At 43.2% G+C, this 17,960-nt stretch overlaps 1 protein-coding gene across 2 annotated transcripts in view; it reads right to left on the bottom strand.

The window, feature by feature from the left end:
• Positions 1–11,085: 11,085 nt before the first annotated feature.
• Positions 11,086–17,960, bottom strand: part of PRXL2A (peroxiredoxin like 2A) — a 588,565-nt gene continuing 581,690 nt past the window's right edge. For both annotated transcript variants that reach the window (XM_068255107.1, XM_068255108.1), the window contains one exon: positions 11,086–11,718. In XM_068255107.1, the coding sequence (XP_068111208.1) occupies positions 11,617–11,718 (102 nt within the window). In that variant the 3' untranslated portion in view covers positions 11,086–11,616. The remainder of the gene's footprint in view (positions 11,719–17,960) is intronic.

Consider the following 17,960-nt stretch of genomic DNA (forward strand, 5'->3'; position numbering starts at 1 on the left):
TATATATATATATATATATATATATATATACTGTATATGTATATTTGCTTTCAGTTCTTTATTACAGTTTCTTTCTTCTTTTGGTTAGGAAAGAGGATGCTGGTTGGATCTGGTGCTGTTACTCTTTTCTTTACCAGACTAACCTGCAAGAGAACACTCTTTTTCCTGCTGTGAATTTGAGCTGAGGGATGTAGTCTTTGCTGTGGGCTAACAACACATTACTTGTCTTCTCTAGAATTTTGCTATGATCTAGTAGTAATTTACTATTATTAGTAGTAATGTATACTGTATTATATATTGTTGCTTTAATTTGGCCAATGCTAATATCCTGCCGTAAAACATAAAAAAGTAAGTGAGATAGTTACTGCGCCTTTTGTTAATGTGACATTTTGATAGATTGTATGTTTCTTCTTGCTTTTTAATAAAAACTATATTAAAACAGAAAAAATAAAACCAGATCACTTAGAAGCAATATTGTACAGCAGCCACTCATTTGCCCAGTTTACTTGCTTACAGAGCACACATGTACAGGGTTGCATGAATGGCTTATGTGTGCCTAATATCCTGCAGTCAGTGGATCCTGAGTGGCTCTCCAAATAACGTTCAGTGAATCCTGTTATACAGAGCTGCTGTGGTATTTGCAGCACTACTGTTCTACTCAGCTGCAATTTGCTAGATTCAAATATGCTAATACACTGACCCATCTTCTAAAAGAGAAAGGGGATACTTCTTAGTCCAACAATACTCAGGAAGAAAGATACAGCTATGTCACCTCTCCAGATATGCATTCCAAGAAAAAAAATTATCAGCAAAACAGACCTTTATTCTGAAGATTGCACTAGTCCACTGTTCCTTTAAATCAACTTTTAAAAATAACCAAGGCTGTCATTTAGAGACGGGGCACACGGAGGAATAGAAAACACCATTCAAAAACATAATAATAATAATAAAAGGATGTTTCGGAGCTATGCTAGTGTTCCGAGCAATGGTGCTGCTGAATGGAGTACAACGAGGAACCGCCAGGGAACCACTCTGGGTTTGATAATACCACTGCAAGGCAGAATCTGCAAACAACTGTAAACACACATAGCACAGACAGAGTTCTAAAGATTAGTGTGTTTTTTTTTAATAAGGGATTATCTGTGTACCCACAAGTCATACAAAATGTATTTGTAAATGCAGTGGGCACTAGCAGCTGACAAAAAGTGCCATTGCTGCATAGTCGCTAAAGGTTGTATGTACAGATTGTCAGTAAGATGCTGGGAATTCTGGCTTGCCTGCAAATTGTAACCAGCTTGGGCAGGAAGTGCATTTAATTGTGCAGTTTCAAGCTTCATGTTAGCATAACATTTTCATGCAAGACAGAATTATTTGCATCTCACTGACCATCTCTAACTGTATGTGACATCTGGCAGGTGGTTGCTTCCCCCACTCAGATACATTGCTGCCCATAATTATTCATACCCCTGGCATTATTGTGTAAAAAAAAATCCTCAGTTTTTATTTAAACTTGAGCAAAAAGTGTCCAGTCCAAAAGTATTCATATCCTTCACAAACTGTCACAGTGTGTGGGAAAAGTTCTATACCATTCCAAATAGTCCAAGCTGTTCTAAAGCATCCTAATTACCCTGAATAATTGGGAACATTTCTTTTACTCAATTGAACAGGTGAAAAACAGCAGCTCTCTGCAGTTGGTTTGTGGACAGTCATGGCTAAAATAAAGGAGCTCAGTGAGTATCTGCGGCTGCACATTGTGGCTGCTCACAAGTCAGGAAAGGGCTACAAGGCCATTTCTAAATGTTTTCCAGTTCCAGTGGCTACAGTGCAAAGTATTATTAAAAAATACAAGATGTTCTGAACTGTGCAAAATCTCAGAGGACGTGGTCGGAAGCCAAAAGTGACACTTGTGCTGGCCAGGAGGATAGTGAGAGAGGTTATAAAGAATCCAAGCATCACCATCAAGGCCATCCTGATGAATCTGGGCTCTACTGGTGGCAATGTCTCAAGGCAGACAAACCAACGGACACTGCACACTGCTGGGTTCCACTGATGCAGAACAAGAAAGACACCACTTCTCCAGATAGGACACCCAAAAGCTCGCTTGACCTTTGCAAATGCTCATCTGGAAAAAGAAGAAGACTTCTGGTCTTCTGTGAAACAAACATTGAATTGTTTGGTCACTATGAAGCTTCCTTCATTTGGTGTAAAAAAAAAAAGGAGAAGCCTTCAGCCCAGAGAACACTCTCCCCACTGCCGAACATGGTGGTAGGAAGCTAATGCTTTGGAGTTGTGTTTTCAGCCAATGGTAAAAGTAATGGAAATAGCACCCTGAAAAAAGTAATACCTAAGGATTCTCAACGACAACATTGGGTAGCCTCAGAGAAATTTGGCTTGGTCACCAATGGACATTTCAGCATGACTATGACCCAAAACACACACAAAAGTGGTGAAGAAAGGGTTAGCAGACAACATTTTTGGAGTTGGCCCAGCCAGAGTTCTGACTTCAATCCAATTGAGAATCCGTGGAGGAAGCTAAAGATCAGAGTGATGGCAAGAAGACCTGAAAGATGTGGAGCTCATTGCTAAAGATGAATGTGCAAAAATACCCGTGGAGACATGCAAAAAGCTGGTCTGCGATTATAGGAAGCGTTTGATTGCTGTAATAAAGGCTTTTCTATTGATTATTGAGAACGGTATGAATAATTTTGGACCGGACACTTTTTTGCTCAAATGTAAATAAAAGCTGAGAAATGTTTTTGTTTTTTTCCCCACAATAATTCATCTTGTATATCGTCTTATTATCTTTTGGGAGACCCCTATGTCATTACCCCTCAAAAAGTTACTTTGGTTGAATAAAAGTAACTAAGTCAAAATTTGCCGGGGGTTGAATAGTTATGGGAAGCACTGTATAAAGTGCATGCATGAGTATCATGTGCCAGTAACATACCACTACCTATTGACTCCAGCACCTGAAAGTTCCATGAGAGCAGTGGACAAGCTGGGAATCCATCAGTCTCAGCTGTCCATGTGAACTGTACTATCTGCTCATCACATTAGGGTTTATTATGGGACTGCCTGGTTTGGCAACAGCGGAACATTACTAAACCAGTAATCCAATGAAACATACAGACCACTGTCGGACAAGACTGACTGCATCACCATGGTTACAAAGTACCATACTAAATGCCGATTAATGCACCCAGTGTTTCAGTATGTTGGCATTTAAAACCAGAAGTGTCTGCCTGGGACAGAAAAATATTCTTAATGTCGAAATTATTTTGCATGATGCATTATGGTGGTTTAGGATACACTTTGATTCTTTAATTATTTTACTCCATCATTGTCTGAATGGGGTTGGTGGCATTTACTAACTGACTAACAGTAACTCTTTACCATTGTGGAAAGAAACCAGAGCAACTCTTTACAAGAAGAGACCAAAACCAAACAGTACCAAGCGCTAGGCCATATTCTGGATTGTGATAACCCTAAATAAGGGGAGCCTCACAGTGGTAATTATATCCACAATGCACCAAAAAATCCACTGAAGTCTCACAATAACAATCTCAATTTATTAATAACTGCATACAAAACCCCCATAGTCCCCACTAAAAAGAGCAGCATATGATGTAAATTGCACCACATACACAGCCGGCATGTGTCACACAGTCTGCACACATCAAACACACCCACACAAACCGTCCTTATAACTCCCGGGAGTGGTAAAACACCAATATCAATCCTTTGGTCAAGGGGTCTGGTGGGAAGTGTGATTTAAGAACATTTCTTCATGGAGTACTGGACCATTAAGGCAGCATACAGTATCGTTCATCCAATTGCCTAAACAAAGCACATTGCAATGATATCGTTCATATCAGCAGCTCAAGCGGCCAGGGAAGCATAATGCATATGCAGAGCAAGCAGGCAGGCACACCACAGCATATACTGGAAGGCTCTCACCACCTCCTGTCCAAAATCCACGGTACCCCGGAGGGCTCTCACCACCTCTACAGGGCCTCCACCGCGTTGGTGTTCACTTGAAAGGCATCCGCTCTGCCGCTTGTACGCTTAAAGAAGCTGTATTCCAATCGCCGTCCGCCGCCACCGCTGCTCGTACTATCAGGCTCCACTCCGTCCACACACGTGTGCAGCCGTGACGTCACCACGCTGCTCTCAGCCCGTGACTAGTATCGCCCGCCTATCCGGGCTTCATCAGACGGTCACGTGAGCGGCACCGTCAAGTTCGTTATATAGTCTCTCTGCACCTCTTTCTTTGATCACGGCCACTCCCACAGTTACATTGATTGGTCCATCTTCAATTCTATGGCTTCAAGAAACAGTCACCATAAGCAGGCAGCTCACTTAGTCCTATCTCGGCGTGAACTCAGGCATTTTTGTACATTTTGGAATAAACACAGTAGCAGAAATTCTATTATACTACAATTGTTTGGCATTAATCTTCTCTCTTAATAGAGATGTCCATTCCCAGATCCAGTTCTTATCACTATAGGAAGAAACCTACATATTATTCTAGGAAATGCAACCAAGGTATTACCAGGTTATATATATAGAGACGGAGGTCACATGCATACCGCCAACCAAAACACACCAGACATACAATCTAGGTTGGTAAGAAAGGTGCTAGCGGTAAATCAGTATTTAAACCAGCAGGTATAACAGTACCCAGTCTGAAAATCCAACTGGATTCCATTTGGCACAATTTCCTATCCAGATCTCCTCCCCTTGTAGCAACCTGCATCTTCACAATGCCTTTAAATCTCAGGCAGTCTGGATTTTTGTCATGGTAGAGTTTAAAGTGTAGGCCCAAAGGGCTTGTCTCGTCACCTGCCTTTATGTTTCCAACGTGCTGTTGTATGCGTTGCTTGATCATACGCGTAGTTTTTCCGATATACTTCAAACCGCACGGGCACTCGATCATATAAACAGTAAATTTACTTTCACAATTAATGAACGTTCGAATATCGTACGATCGCCTTGATCTCGCATCAGCAAACATGTTGGATCGATGAACCAGGTGACAGAGGCTGCACTTAGCACACGGGAACATCCCCGGAGGCCGCGTAGAGGGGCCCAACCACATTCTCGTCGATTGTCTCGTTGCTGAGCGAAATTCTGATTGCACCAACATGTCTCGAAGGTTGGGAGCCCTCTTAGCCGCCATCCTGGGATACTCCCCAACCACTTCAATTATCTTAGGATCCAGTCTCAGGATGTGCCAGTGCTTAGCCAGCACCCTCCTCAGCTGGTTCCAATGCGTACCGTATTGTGTAATTAAACGTAGATTTTCATCCTTTGGTTTCCTCTTTCTTTTATTTCCTTGTACCAGTAATGCATCCCTAGGTGTCGCATCACTGTGAGACCTTGCTTTGTCTAAGACTTCCTCCCCATAGCCACGTCTGGAGAATCTGCTACACATCTCATCCGCCTCCCTCACATAATCATCCTCCCCACTGCAGTTGCGTTTAACTCGCAGTAATTATCCAACTGGAATGCCCTGCAGTAGGGAGGGTGGGTGGAAGCTAGAGGCGTGGAGCAGAGTATTCCCTGCTGTCGGTTTCCGATAGGTCACTGTCCTGAGCCTACCAGAATCCTTTCTAATCAGTAAGTCAAGGAAACTGATTTCATTTTCGTCAATAGTGTACGTAAGTATAATATTCCTCTCATTCATGTTCAACTGATCCAGGAACACATTCAGTTCCTCCCTGGTACCCCGCCAGACCATGAAGACGTCATCGATGTAACGAATCCAGGCCGCGGCGTGCGCCCCAAATTCCACATTCGTATATACCTCCTGCCGTTCCCACAAACCTAAGTGGAGGCATGCGTAGGCTGGAGCGCACGCCGCACCCATTGACGTCCCCCTGGTCTGGCGGTAGTACACTCCATCAAACCTAAAACAATTAAGGGTAAGGACCATCTCTAATAAATCCACAATGACCTGACTCCTCCCAGGCTGCACCAGACCCGCATGTTTCAAGAAGAACTCCACAGCACTCAATCCCACATCATGCGGGATTGAGGTGTATAGTCCCTCGACGTCAATTCCCACCAACAGATCTGTAGGCTGTATCGCAAGGTCCTCTAACAAAAATAATATGTGACGTGTATCACGCGCATACGAGGGTAGATCATTCACCATATACTTTAAATTTGTATCTAAGAACGTGGATACTCTTTCAAACGGACCGCCGAAACAATCGGGCGACCTGGGGGGACGTCCGCATTCTTATGCAATTTGGGCAAAAGGTACAGCACTGGCATTCTGTACTGATTGACTTTCATAAAACTCCACTCATCATGACTAATGACATTATCATCCAAGGCAACATCCATTATCATCCAAGCCAACATCCATTTTGGACAGGAGGTGGTGAGAGCCTTCCAGTATATGCTGTGGTGTGCCTGCCTGCTTGCTCTGCATATGCATTATGCTTCCCTGGCCGCTTGAGCTGCTGATATGAACGATATCATTGCAATGTGCTTTGTTTAGGCAATTGGATGAACGATACTGTATGCTGCCTTAATGGTCCAGTACTCCATGAAGAAATGTTCTTAAATCACACTTCCCACCAGACCCCTTGACCAAAGGATTGATATTGGTGTTTTACCACTCCCGGGAGTTATAAGGACGGTTTGTGTGGGTGTGTTTGATGTGTGCAGACTGTGTGACACATGCCGGCTGTGTATGTCGTGCAATTTACATCATATGCCGCTCTTTTTAGTGGGGACTATGGGGGTTTTGTATGCAGTTATTAATAAATTGAGATTGTTATTGTGAGACTTCAGTGGATTTCTTGGTGCGTTTTACAAGAAGAGAAATTCATGCACATTTCAAAATACGCTGTCTGTGGTGTAATTCTACCCAGTCTTGGCCTGGGCTGTTGGAGAACTGAAAATTTCCTCCTCCTGGTCAAGCATAAATAATCATCTTTGCAGCCCTCTTCATACTTGTAACATTACGTTGTGATGCGATTGTTCTTCAAATCTCAACATTCCCGAAAGGTTGAACCACATGGTAATGGTGCAACCATACAATGAGGCATACAGTAGAATGAAAGTATGCCTCACTTCCAGGGTAAACAAGCACAACATAGTTTTTACACACTGCATGCTTTGGTACCCAACGTTTCACAGCACACCACACCACAATCAAGGAGATAGCCCCATAGGGATAAAAAAACAAAAAAAACAAAAAAAAAACATTTCCTGACATAGTGACCAAGTTAAATGAGATGTTGGATGAAGGGGCCCTAACAGGTGCAATTAGTGCAGATGAACATGCATACATGAAGGTCGAGCACTATACGGTCCCAGTTTTATATGTTCATGTGAGTTGAGAAGCTGTGCACGGGCTGTTCTGTATGTACTGTATATCCAGTTTTATATCTGACCCCCAAGATACATAAAAACAGAACGTCAACTCCCGGACGGCCGATTGTGTCGGCAGTGGGGGGTCCACTGGAGTGTTGCTCAACTTTCTTTGATAGATGCCTCAAGGGATTGGTGGCCGAACTTCCGTCATATGCGAAGGATACAGGTGATGTCATAAAGCTCATTGATGGGTTTGAGATACAGGAATCAGACCTCCTCATTGGTATAGACGTGGAGGGTCTATACACCTCTATACCGCATGGGGTTGGAATTGCAGCTACACAATTCTTCATTCGAGAGGTGGGTGGGTTCCCCCTACAGAGAACGCAGTTCATAGTGGAGTTACTAGAGTTTGTCTTGGGATATAACTGTTTCCGCTTTGCTAGAAGCTATTACCGACAGATCAGGGGCACGTCGATGGGGGTGGCGTGTGCCCCGGCCTATGCCTGCCTGCACCTCGGCTTGTGGGAGCGGAGTGAGGTTTATGGGCGGATGGATTTTAGGGCGCACGCCGCCCTCTGGATTCGGTATATCGATGACAAGCTCCTGATCTGGAGGGGCCCCGAAAGGTCACTGGTTTCATTTTTGGACCAGTTAAATCAAAATGACAGAAATATTAGACTGACTTTTGACATAAATGAAAATAAAATCACTTTCCTGGACCTGACCATTGAAAAGTGCAAGAATACTCTTATTACTAAGACCTATAGAAAACCCACGGCAGGTAATACAATACTGCATGCAGGTAGTTTCCATCCACCGTCACTAGTTAAGGGTATACCGGTAGGACAGATGCTCAGGGCGTGTCGCAATTGCACGCTGGACCTGGACTTTGAAACTGAATTAGAGACGTCGGAAAAGAGATTTCTGGAACGCAGCTATGACAGGGAGACAATCAAGACAGCTAGGTCCAGAGCAGAGAAAACAGAACACACTGAACTCCTGACCAACAACCGACGTGATAATGACAAACAAGGACCAGTTAGAATAGCGACACGTTATGGCTCACATTGGGTGCAGCGAAGACGAACTCTAATAATGGCAGTATTTGTATAGCGCCTTTCTCCTGTCAGACTCAAAGCGCTTGCGAGGCAGCCACTAGAGCGCACTCAGTAGGCAGTAGCAGTGTTAAGGAGACTTGCCCAAGAAACTCCTTACTGAAATAGGTGCTGGCTTACTGAACAGGCAGAGCCGAGATTTGAACCCAGGTCTCCTGTGTCAGAGGCACCATCCAGCCACTCTAGCTAAGAACTAGCACATTCTGCAGCTGGATCCAAAGCTAAAAGAGATTGTTGGGGAACGACCGCTACTAACATCTAGAAGAGCCCCAAATCTGAAAGATATGTTGGTGAAATCAGAATACAACCCAACGCGAGTAAAAGCCAAGACTATGTGGCTGGGATCCCATATCCAGCCAAAGGGCATGCACACATGCGGTAGGTGCAATGTGTGCAGTCTAGTTGACCGTACCTCCACATTTAGAAATGCCCAAAATGCCTGCGAGTTTGAGATTAAAAAGTTCATAAACTGTGATACAAAGTACTTGTAATTTAGTACTTGAATGCCCATGTCACTTACTTTATGTAGGTAAAACTACTGGTGAACTAAAAAAACGTATTCAAAAACATGTGTCGGTTATCAGAAGCAAAGACAACTTTGACAAATCCCCTGTAGGGGTACACTTTCACCTGTTTCATAATGCGAACCCTGAACTGTTAAAGTTTAAAGGGATTTATAGGATGGAACCACCAACCAGAGCGGGTGACCTAGACAGAAGATTGAGGCAAATTGAGACACGGTGGATTTATCAGTTGGGCACACTAACACCCAACGGCCTCAACACAGAGTTTAGCTTTGCCTTGTACTTATAGATATACTAAACCCCTGAGTCTCTGATGATCCCACTGGGAGGGTTCGAAATGATGGTGGCTTGTTGTCTGCTGAATCCCCATATGGGATAACCCCTACGAGCCTCCCAATGCAATTTGATGATATCAGTAGTTTTTAATGATCAGCCATGTTCAAAACCAGGAATGAGTGTGGGTAGATGGAGACTACTGTCGCATATAGGGATTTCATGCTATGTACCTATGTGATGGGAAATGATAATACTTATCTTATGTTGAAGCACTTTGAAATTATGCGGTGGCATCTGGAACATTTGGGACTAATACGTTGATGTCTGAAACATTGCGTATCAATATAGTCAAAGGCAAGATAAGTGCAATAAGGAATCTAAGTATTAGACGCTTCAGTGAGAAAAAATCTGCATGGAAATAGTAGATAATAGAGCATTAAAACTGCAACAACTGAAATATCCACTAGATGGCATGGACTAAAGTGCTCCCTGCAATGTGTGACAGTATATGAATCCCCGGGATGTAGTTGCTTAAACCACCACAAGATGGCGAATAAGTCAATGCGGAAAAATGTCCGCGTTTATACGTACTTTTGAAGCCTAAGTTGGTGAAATAAGCTACGCGTAACACCCATAAGATGGCGACAGAGGGATGCGTAAGTTTGGCCGCATCAGCGGATGACGCTATAAAACGTCAGGCTCAGGAACCCGCCTCCAGATCACATGATTAAGGCCGGAAGTGGCCGATACGCGTGGTGAAGGCGTCCTCACTGCCTACCAAGCGCTGCCTGGCCATTAACCCTGCCTGAAGCCTACGGAGGAGCCTGGCGCCGGCTGACCTATCCGGGAGGCAATATACAAGAAGGGCTATGTGGCTAAGTACATCCAGGGCTGGCTGAACACGTGTGCACACGTTTCCCCATAGACATCAGAGGGACTTCCACCATGATTCTGGGCATGTGAACTGACTGCAGTAAAGGATGCTATCCATCGATGCAATTTATTCCCCTTATAGGAGCTGGACAAACGACAGCCATCTTATTGGTCTACTGAGTGGTGAGAGCCTCAGTGAGGCAGCTTGTTTATACTAACTGCATGTGCTGATGCACTAAACATTGCGGACTTATGTGAAGCTCCTATTTCTGCTGAGACCTCTATGTGCTGTTGCGGAGAGCTAACTGAGGGAAGGCTTTTGCGCTTATATTGCTACTGCTAGCTTTCAGTGTCTATTGCTAAGCAAGAGTACGGTGGGATCCCAGGTGTGCTTGGTGAGAGAAGTTTGCTGTTAGTGTGAGCCCAGCCGGCTGCGCTATTAACTGCAGTGAGTGTTTTTATGATTTTAAAGTGGCACTTAGTGTCTATACAGTGTTGTTTACATTTTGAATAAAGTCTTTCTACTTTGAATTTGAAGCAGGGTCTGTCTCCCAATATTTTTCCAGCCCCATAGGGATAACATTACTTCTGTGTAGCAAAGTGACAAATTATTGCGACGTAAGACGTGTGAAAAGACCCTTATTCTTCACAGAAAAAAATGCTGAGTCATGATTTTTTCAGCTTGGCCAGCAGATGGATTTTTTTCGCTCCCCACAAGACCAGTCCATCCCTGAATTCAAACCCAGCACCACAAGGCATGCATGCAAACCACCATGCTGCCTATTCCATTTTCAAAGCAACACTGATAAATGACAAATATGATCTTGTGAGTTGCTACGGGCAAAAAAGGACAAAGATTCCTCATTTTCTAATAATTTGTACCATACCATGTATAACACATTTTTATACTAAAAGCACAAACAGGATTGTCAGTAAGGCATTGCAAAAAGTACAACAAACTAACATTTTACAAAACAACAAAATAGAAATGATTTATTACATTTACCTGGTGATAATAAACAAAACTCTGATTGGTTAATATGGGTGACTGCATAAAATGAACATTCTTTGCACTGTCTTACTGCATGGGACTGATAAAAGTTGAATGCCGTCAAAAAAATTAAATACAGGGGTTGATTCATTAAGCTCTGCTGCTAAAGTGACAGGCAGCCTATTGTGCCAATCAAAATGTGGGAATCAGAGCCATTAAAGCTACTGGACCCGCGGGGGCTCAGGGCGGGTTCAGTGGAGCGGCCATTACTTAGAAGAAGCACGATTTAGTTAGCAGCGAACTACTGCAGCGTGCACATAACTCATGCTCCTCTCATTAAGCTGTGCTGCTTTAGCAGTGCAGCTTAATGAATCAACCCCTTTGAGTGTTATGAATGATTTTGTGTGCAGCCTAGTTAAAATATTACACAACTAACATGATGCAAGAACAGGCCAGGGGCATAGAACTAAGAGATGGTTTTGCATACATTGCAGAATCCACAGATTTAATGATCTCCTGACTGCTTGATCTTCTTAGCAGCTTCAAGAACAGCTGTCAAGTTTGCAATATCTCCAAATTCCTTCTCGCGATGCTCAAGGAGGATTCCCTGGAAATTACAAAACATACCGGTATAAGAATGACAGTGTTAAGGTATGGTAGTTTAGCTATTCATTCTTGTAAATGTACTGATCACAGATTGTATTAACAAAGAAATTGACTCATAAGAGAAATAAAAGCTTGTTGGATGACCATTGTTTCCCTTTACATATCCAACTTTCCACTTCTTTGGTAAACAAAAGGGGTAACTGCAGCAGAAATATTTGCGTGCTGTCTCAAAGTGACTGATCTTCCTCAAGGCAGACTGGTCTCTCTAAAGACACACGTCGCCCGCCGTGGTTCGGGATCCAATCTCCTAGGGCGACATCGCTGGCCGACCTGTACAGACGCGTGACAGCTATGTAGCTGACACCGCATCCTGTTGCTATGCAGGAGGCGGGGCTATGACGGAGTGGTGTGTGCGTGATGCCAGGAGGCCATTGGGAGGGTGAGTTGATCCGGCGGGCGAATTGCTTGTGTACACACGCTTGACTATCGGGTGAGGCCGTTGTTATTGGCCGCCTTAGTCAGGCATGTGTACTGGCCTTTAAGCAGACCTGAACCAACTCAAAATGTCCTCAGTGCTCTAAAAGATTCACAACAGCATAATAACCTTTATCCTCAGTGCTTTAAAAGATTCACAACAGCATAATAACCTTTAAACAAAAAAAATGTCTTTGTTACAGCTGATACAAATCCTAAAATAAATCTTCACAATTTCTACTTCCTGATTCATGGAAGTAGACATATTGTTAACAGCCTGTGCTTTCAAATGAGCTTATCTGCCATCTCTGCCGTCATGTGACACAGGGGAGACATCAAATTACAACTTGTGATTAGACACAAAATGAGGGGGTATTAAACAGGCTAAACTCTCTAAATACATACAGGGTGCATTTCTTGCTGTTTTTCTTCTGTCCTGTGCAAGAGTTCAGGTCTAATTTAAGCCCAGTTGAAAAGTATCAATTATAGCAATAGTAACTAATAGACCTTGTTTATTTTTATTGCTAGGCATAATTGATATATGTATATATCCTCTATAATAAGAGACAGGTGTCCGTGCTGCGGACACCTGTCTCTGTGTAGCGTTGTCCGTGCTGCCATGTAGTGCGCATGTGCGCGCAGTTCAGCCGGCAACAGCTCTGCGTGCGATGGTTGCTAGAGGCGCGCAGAGCTGATACAATGACGCGGCAGCTCTGAGGGGGGTGACGTGCGGCTCTAAGTATCGGCAGCTCTCACGATACTTAGAGCTCAGCCGGCTATTTTACTGCGCACGTCCCTGTGGTAGCTATGGCAACAGGGACGCACAGCGGCAGGCAGTTCAGATCGGTGTACATCAGCTCCATTTTAGCTATGCCAGCGTCGGACAGAGCTTGAGGCAGACGGGCAGCTCTAACATACATCTGTGGTTCCCAAGCCAGCAGGGACGCACAGTGCAGAGCTGCAGACATTTTAAAAAAAGGATTCTGCGTGTGGTGGCTAGGAGAAGGAATGAATAGCTGATGGGACATTAGCTGTGTGGAGAAAAATACAAATACTACCGTGGAAAGATTCAATCTCTCATAGTGGAAGCTGTTACTGTGAGGAAAAGATGTTACTGTGAGAAAAAAAATAATAATAATCTGCAAGTGTGTTCATTCGTAAAAAAAAAATCCTTGCTGTTAAAGGGACATTTGCAAACAAAAGTGACCAAAGTAGCGAAGTACGCCAACAGAGAATCTGCGACTTTATTGTAATTGCATTACTCTGCAAAAAATCTTCAAAGAGTAACTGTCAGGCTGCAAAAGCTAATTAAAACCTCTATTCTCCTGTGTTAGACAGTTTAGAAGGAAGCCAAAAAGGCAATACTGAAGTTGAAAATCTCTCTTACTTTGATGTTTGCTGAACAGCAAGGCTCCTTATTCCCAAGCTCCTAAGGAGGCCGGCAGGACGAATAACAGATACTGCAAAGCATTCTGGAGCTGCTTCTTCTCCCCACTGCACTCCCTTGGTCCTCCCCTTCATTTCCCTAGCCCGCCCTAAGGCTGCTTTCACAGTGAGAAGTTACAGGCTCATGTTACAGCAGCTTGTAACGCAGCCCAGAACTCACAGCACTGAAAAATCAATGTGCTGTTCACAGGGCACATGTTCCGTTAGAGTATACTGCAGGAGTCCGCTATAGTTCCTAGCCACATGGCTAATTAATATTCACTGCACAGTAGTGTTGTCCGGATCACGAACCATTAGGATCTTTGATCCTGTTCTTTTTTGTGAGTCAAATCATCAGGAAGCAAGGTGAGGGAGGATATTACATCACAATTGGCTTCATACAAGACAGACAAACATGGAACCTGCCATGAGCTGTCAGGAGCATCATTCTCTGCAAATACTATATAACAATTCTGTGAAATCCAAACGTGGACAGTGAAATGCATATGTAATGTAAGTACAGCCAATATTTAGCTACTGATATGTTTTTATTCTCTGAAACCCTATACCTAACAGCTCCTCTTTATAAAAAAAAAAAAAAGACTCACTGTTAAAGGGACATTTGCAAACAGTAAAAGTGACCAATGTAGTGAAGTACACCAACAGAAAATCTGCGACTTTATGTTAAGTGCGTTTCGCTGCAAAAATCGTAAAAAAAAAAAAAGACTCGCTGTTAAAGGGAAGATTTGCAAACAAAAGTGACCAAAGCAGTGAAGTACACCAACAGAGATTCTGCGACTTTATTTTAAGTGTGTTACTCTGCAAAAATCGTAAAAAAAAAGACTCGCTGTTAAAGGGACATTTGCAAACAAAAGTGACCAATGTGGTGAGGTACGCCAACAGAGAAACTGCAACTGTAAGTGCATTACCCTGTAAGCCAAAATATATAAACAAAACACATCTAAAAGAAAACTGCAAATGTAAGTGTATTACCCTGAAAAAAAAAAAAGGCCGTTAGGGCTGGTGCACACCTAAAAGCTCTTGCGTAATTACAAACGCTAAACATTTTTCTTTTTTACATTTTTTTAAATCAATTTCTTTCATTTTTTAGCAGTTTTTTAAGTATGCCTAGCTTTTGTAAAAAAAAAAAAAAAAAATTTTAAGAATTATTTTTTTTTTTTTACACATTTTAAGCTGTGAGTGAACCTTTTTTTGAAAATCACTCTGTTTATTAGAGTGATTTTCCACTTACTTATATACAAACCATTTAAGCTGAATCGCCTGAGAAATTTTGCAGGACCCATCTTTTCTGTTTGGGAAAATCCCATCGGGAAACATTAACCAAGCGTTTTTGAAAAAAGTAGCGTTTTTAAAAACGTTCAGAAGCGTTCTATGTGTTCACCAGCCCTTTAAAGAGTAACTGTCAGGCTGCAGAAGCTAATTTAAACCTCTATTCTCCTGTGTTAAACAGTTTAGAAGGAAGCCATAAAGCAATTAGTGAAGATAAAAATCTCAGTTACCTTTGATGTGTGCTTATCAGAAAGGCTGTTATAGAACCATAAGGACGCAAGCCGTATACTAAACTGCAAAGCATTCTGGGGCCCTCCCCTCGGCTGCTAATGAGACGGTACAGGAGCTTCTAATCAGTCCAGCGCGTAGCACTGATAAATATCGGGGCAGAGTACACTGCAGGAGTCAGCTATTGTTCCTAGCCACATGGCTCATTAATATTCACTGCACACTGTGTTGTTCAAGTAGGAGCTTATCTGTGATCAGGAAGCAGGCAGGACATGACGACACATTTGACAGAAAAACATGGAGCCTGCCATGAGCTGTCAGGAGCATCTATCTCTGCATATACTATATACAAATTCTGTGAAATCCAAACGTGGACAGTGAAATGCATATGTAATGTAAGTACAGCCAATCTTTAGCTACTGATATATGTGTTTATTTTCTCTGAGACCTTATACCTAACAGCTCCTCTTTAAGGAACTTTTGCTCATAAAGCTATTATAGTAGCAAAACACACCCGAAGAAAATCTAAAAGTGTAGGTTATCCTGTAAAATACCTTACATTAAAGAAAAGTTGTGAAAAGGACATTTACAGAGTGACTATACAAGCAAAAAAAGACGCCTAAAAATATCTGTGTGTGATCACATTACCCTAAAACCCCCCGCCCCTGTAAATGACCGTTGTAAAAGGGACTTTTGCAAACAAAGTCAGTATACAAGCAAAAAACTCCTAAAGGAAAACTGCGACTGGCATTTGACTTAACCACTTGAGGACCTAGGGCTTTCTACCCCTTAAGGACCGGCCACTTTTTTTCCATTCAGACCACTGCAGCTTTCACGGTTTATTGCTCGCTCATACAACCTACCACCTAAATGAATTTTGGCTCCTTTTCTTGTCACTAATAAAGCTTTCACAGGTCATTTTGAGAAATTTCGTTTCAAGACTACTCCTCACGGTTTAGGGCCCCTAAAATGCCAGGGCAGTATAGGAACCCCACTAATGACCCCATTTTAGAAAGAAGACACCCCAAGGTATTCCGTTAGGAGTATGGTGAGTTCATAGAAGTTTTTATTTTTTTGTCACAAGTTAGCGGAAATTGATTTTAATAGTTTTTTTTCACAAAGTGTCATTTTCCGCTAACTTGTGACAAAAAATAAAATCTTCTATGAACTCACCATACTCCGTACGGAATACCTTTGGGTGTCTTCTTTCTAGAATGGGGTCATTTGTGGGGTTCCTATACTGCCCTGGCATTTTAGGGGCCCTAAACCGTGAGGAGTAGTCTTGAAACCAAATGTCGCAAAATGACCTGTGAAATCCTAAAGGTACTCATTGGACTTTGGGCCCCTTAGCGTACTTAGGGTGTAAAAAAGTGCCACACATGTGGTACCGCCGTACTCAGGAGAAGTAGTATAATGCGTTTTGGGGTGTATTTTTACACATACCCATGCTAAGTGGGAGAAATATCTCTGTAAATGACAATTGTTTGATTTTTTTTACACACAATTGTCCATTTACATAGAAATTTCTCCCATCCAGCATGGGTATGTGTAGAAATACACCCCAAAACACATTATACTACTTTTCCTGAGTACGGCGGTACCACATGTGTGACAATTTTTTGCAGCCTAGGTGCGCTAAGGGGCCCAACGTCCTATTCACAGGTCATTTTGAAGCATTTGTTTTCTAGACTACTCCTCGCGGTTTAGGGCCCCTAAAATGCCAGGGCAGTATAGGAACCCCACAAGTGACCCCATTTTAGAAAGAAGACACCCCAAGGTATTCCGTTAGGTGTATGGTGAGTTCATAGAAGATTTTATTTTTTGTCACAAGTTAGTGAAAAATGACACTTTGTGAAAAAAAACCAATAAAAATTAATTTCCGCTAACTTTTGACAAAAAATAAAATCTTCTATGAACTCGTCATACACCTAACAGAATACCTTGGGGTGTCTTTTTTTCTAAAATGGGGTCACTTGTGGGGTTCCTATACCGCCCTGGCATTTTACAGGCCCAAAACCGTGAGTAGTCTGGAAACCAAATGTCTCAAAATGACTGTTCAGGGGTATAAGCATCTTCAAATTTTGATGACAGGTGGTCTATGAGGGGGCGAATTTTGTGGAACCGGTCATAAGCAGGGTGGCCTTTTAGATGACAGGTTGTATTGGGCCTGATCTGATGGATAGGAGTGCTAGGGGGGTGACAGGAGGTGATTGATGGGTGTCTCAGGGGGTGGTTAGAGGGGAAAATAGATGCAATCAATGCACTGGGGAGGTGATCGGAAGGGGGTCTGAGGGGGATCTGAGGGATTGGCCGAGTGATCAGGAGCCCACACGGGGCAAATTGGGGCCTGATCTGATGGGTAGGTGTGCTAGGGGGTGACAGGAGGTGATTGATGTATGATCTGGGGCAGGGGGGGGGAGAAATCAGTGTGCTTTGGTGCAGACTAGGGTGGCTGCAGCCTGCCCTGGTGGTCCCTTGGACACTGGGACCACCAGGGCAGGAGGCAGCCTGTATAATACACTTTGTAAACATTACAAAGTGTATTATACACTTTGTATGCGGCGATCGCGGGGTTAACATCCCGCCGGTGCTTCCGTATAGCCGGCGGGATGTTGCGGCGGGTGAGCGGCGCCAGGCGGAGGCGGAGGATCGCGTCACGGATGCCCATACATACATGCTCCGCCCATGCCCATACAAGGACCGCCGCCAATTGTCAATACGGCGGTCCTTGCGGCGTCCACTTCCCGGCCGCCAATTGTACATACGGCGGTCGGGAAGTGGTTAAACAAAAAGAAAAAAAAAAAAACTAAAGGGGCCCATACACCT

Source organism: Hyperolius riggenbachi, chromosome 10 (genome assembly GCF_040937935.1).
Source record: "Hyperolius riggenbachi isolate aHypRig1 chromosome 10, aHypRig1.pri, whole genome shotgun sequence".
NCBI classification, from domain to species: Eukaryota; Metazoa; Chordata; class Amphibia; order Anura; family Hyperoliidae; genus Hyperolius; species Hyperolius riggenbachi.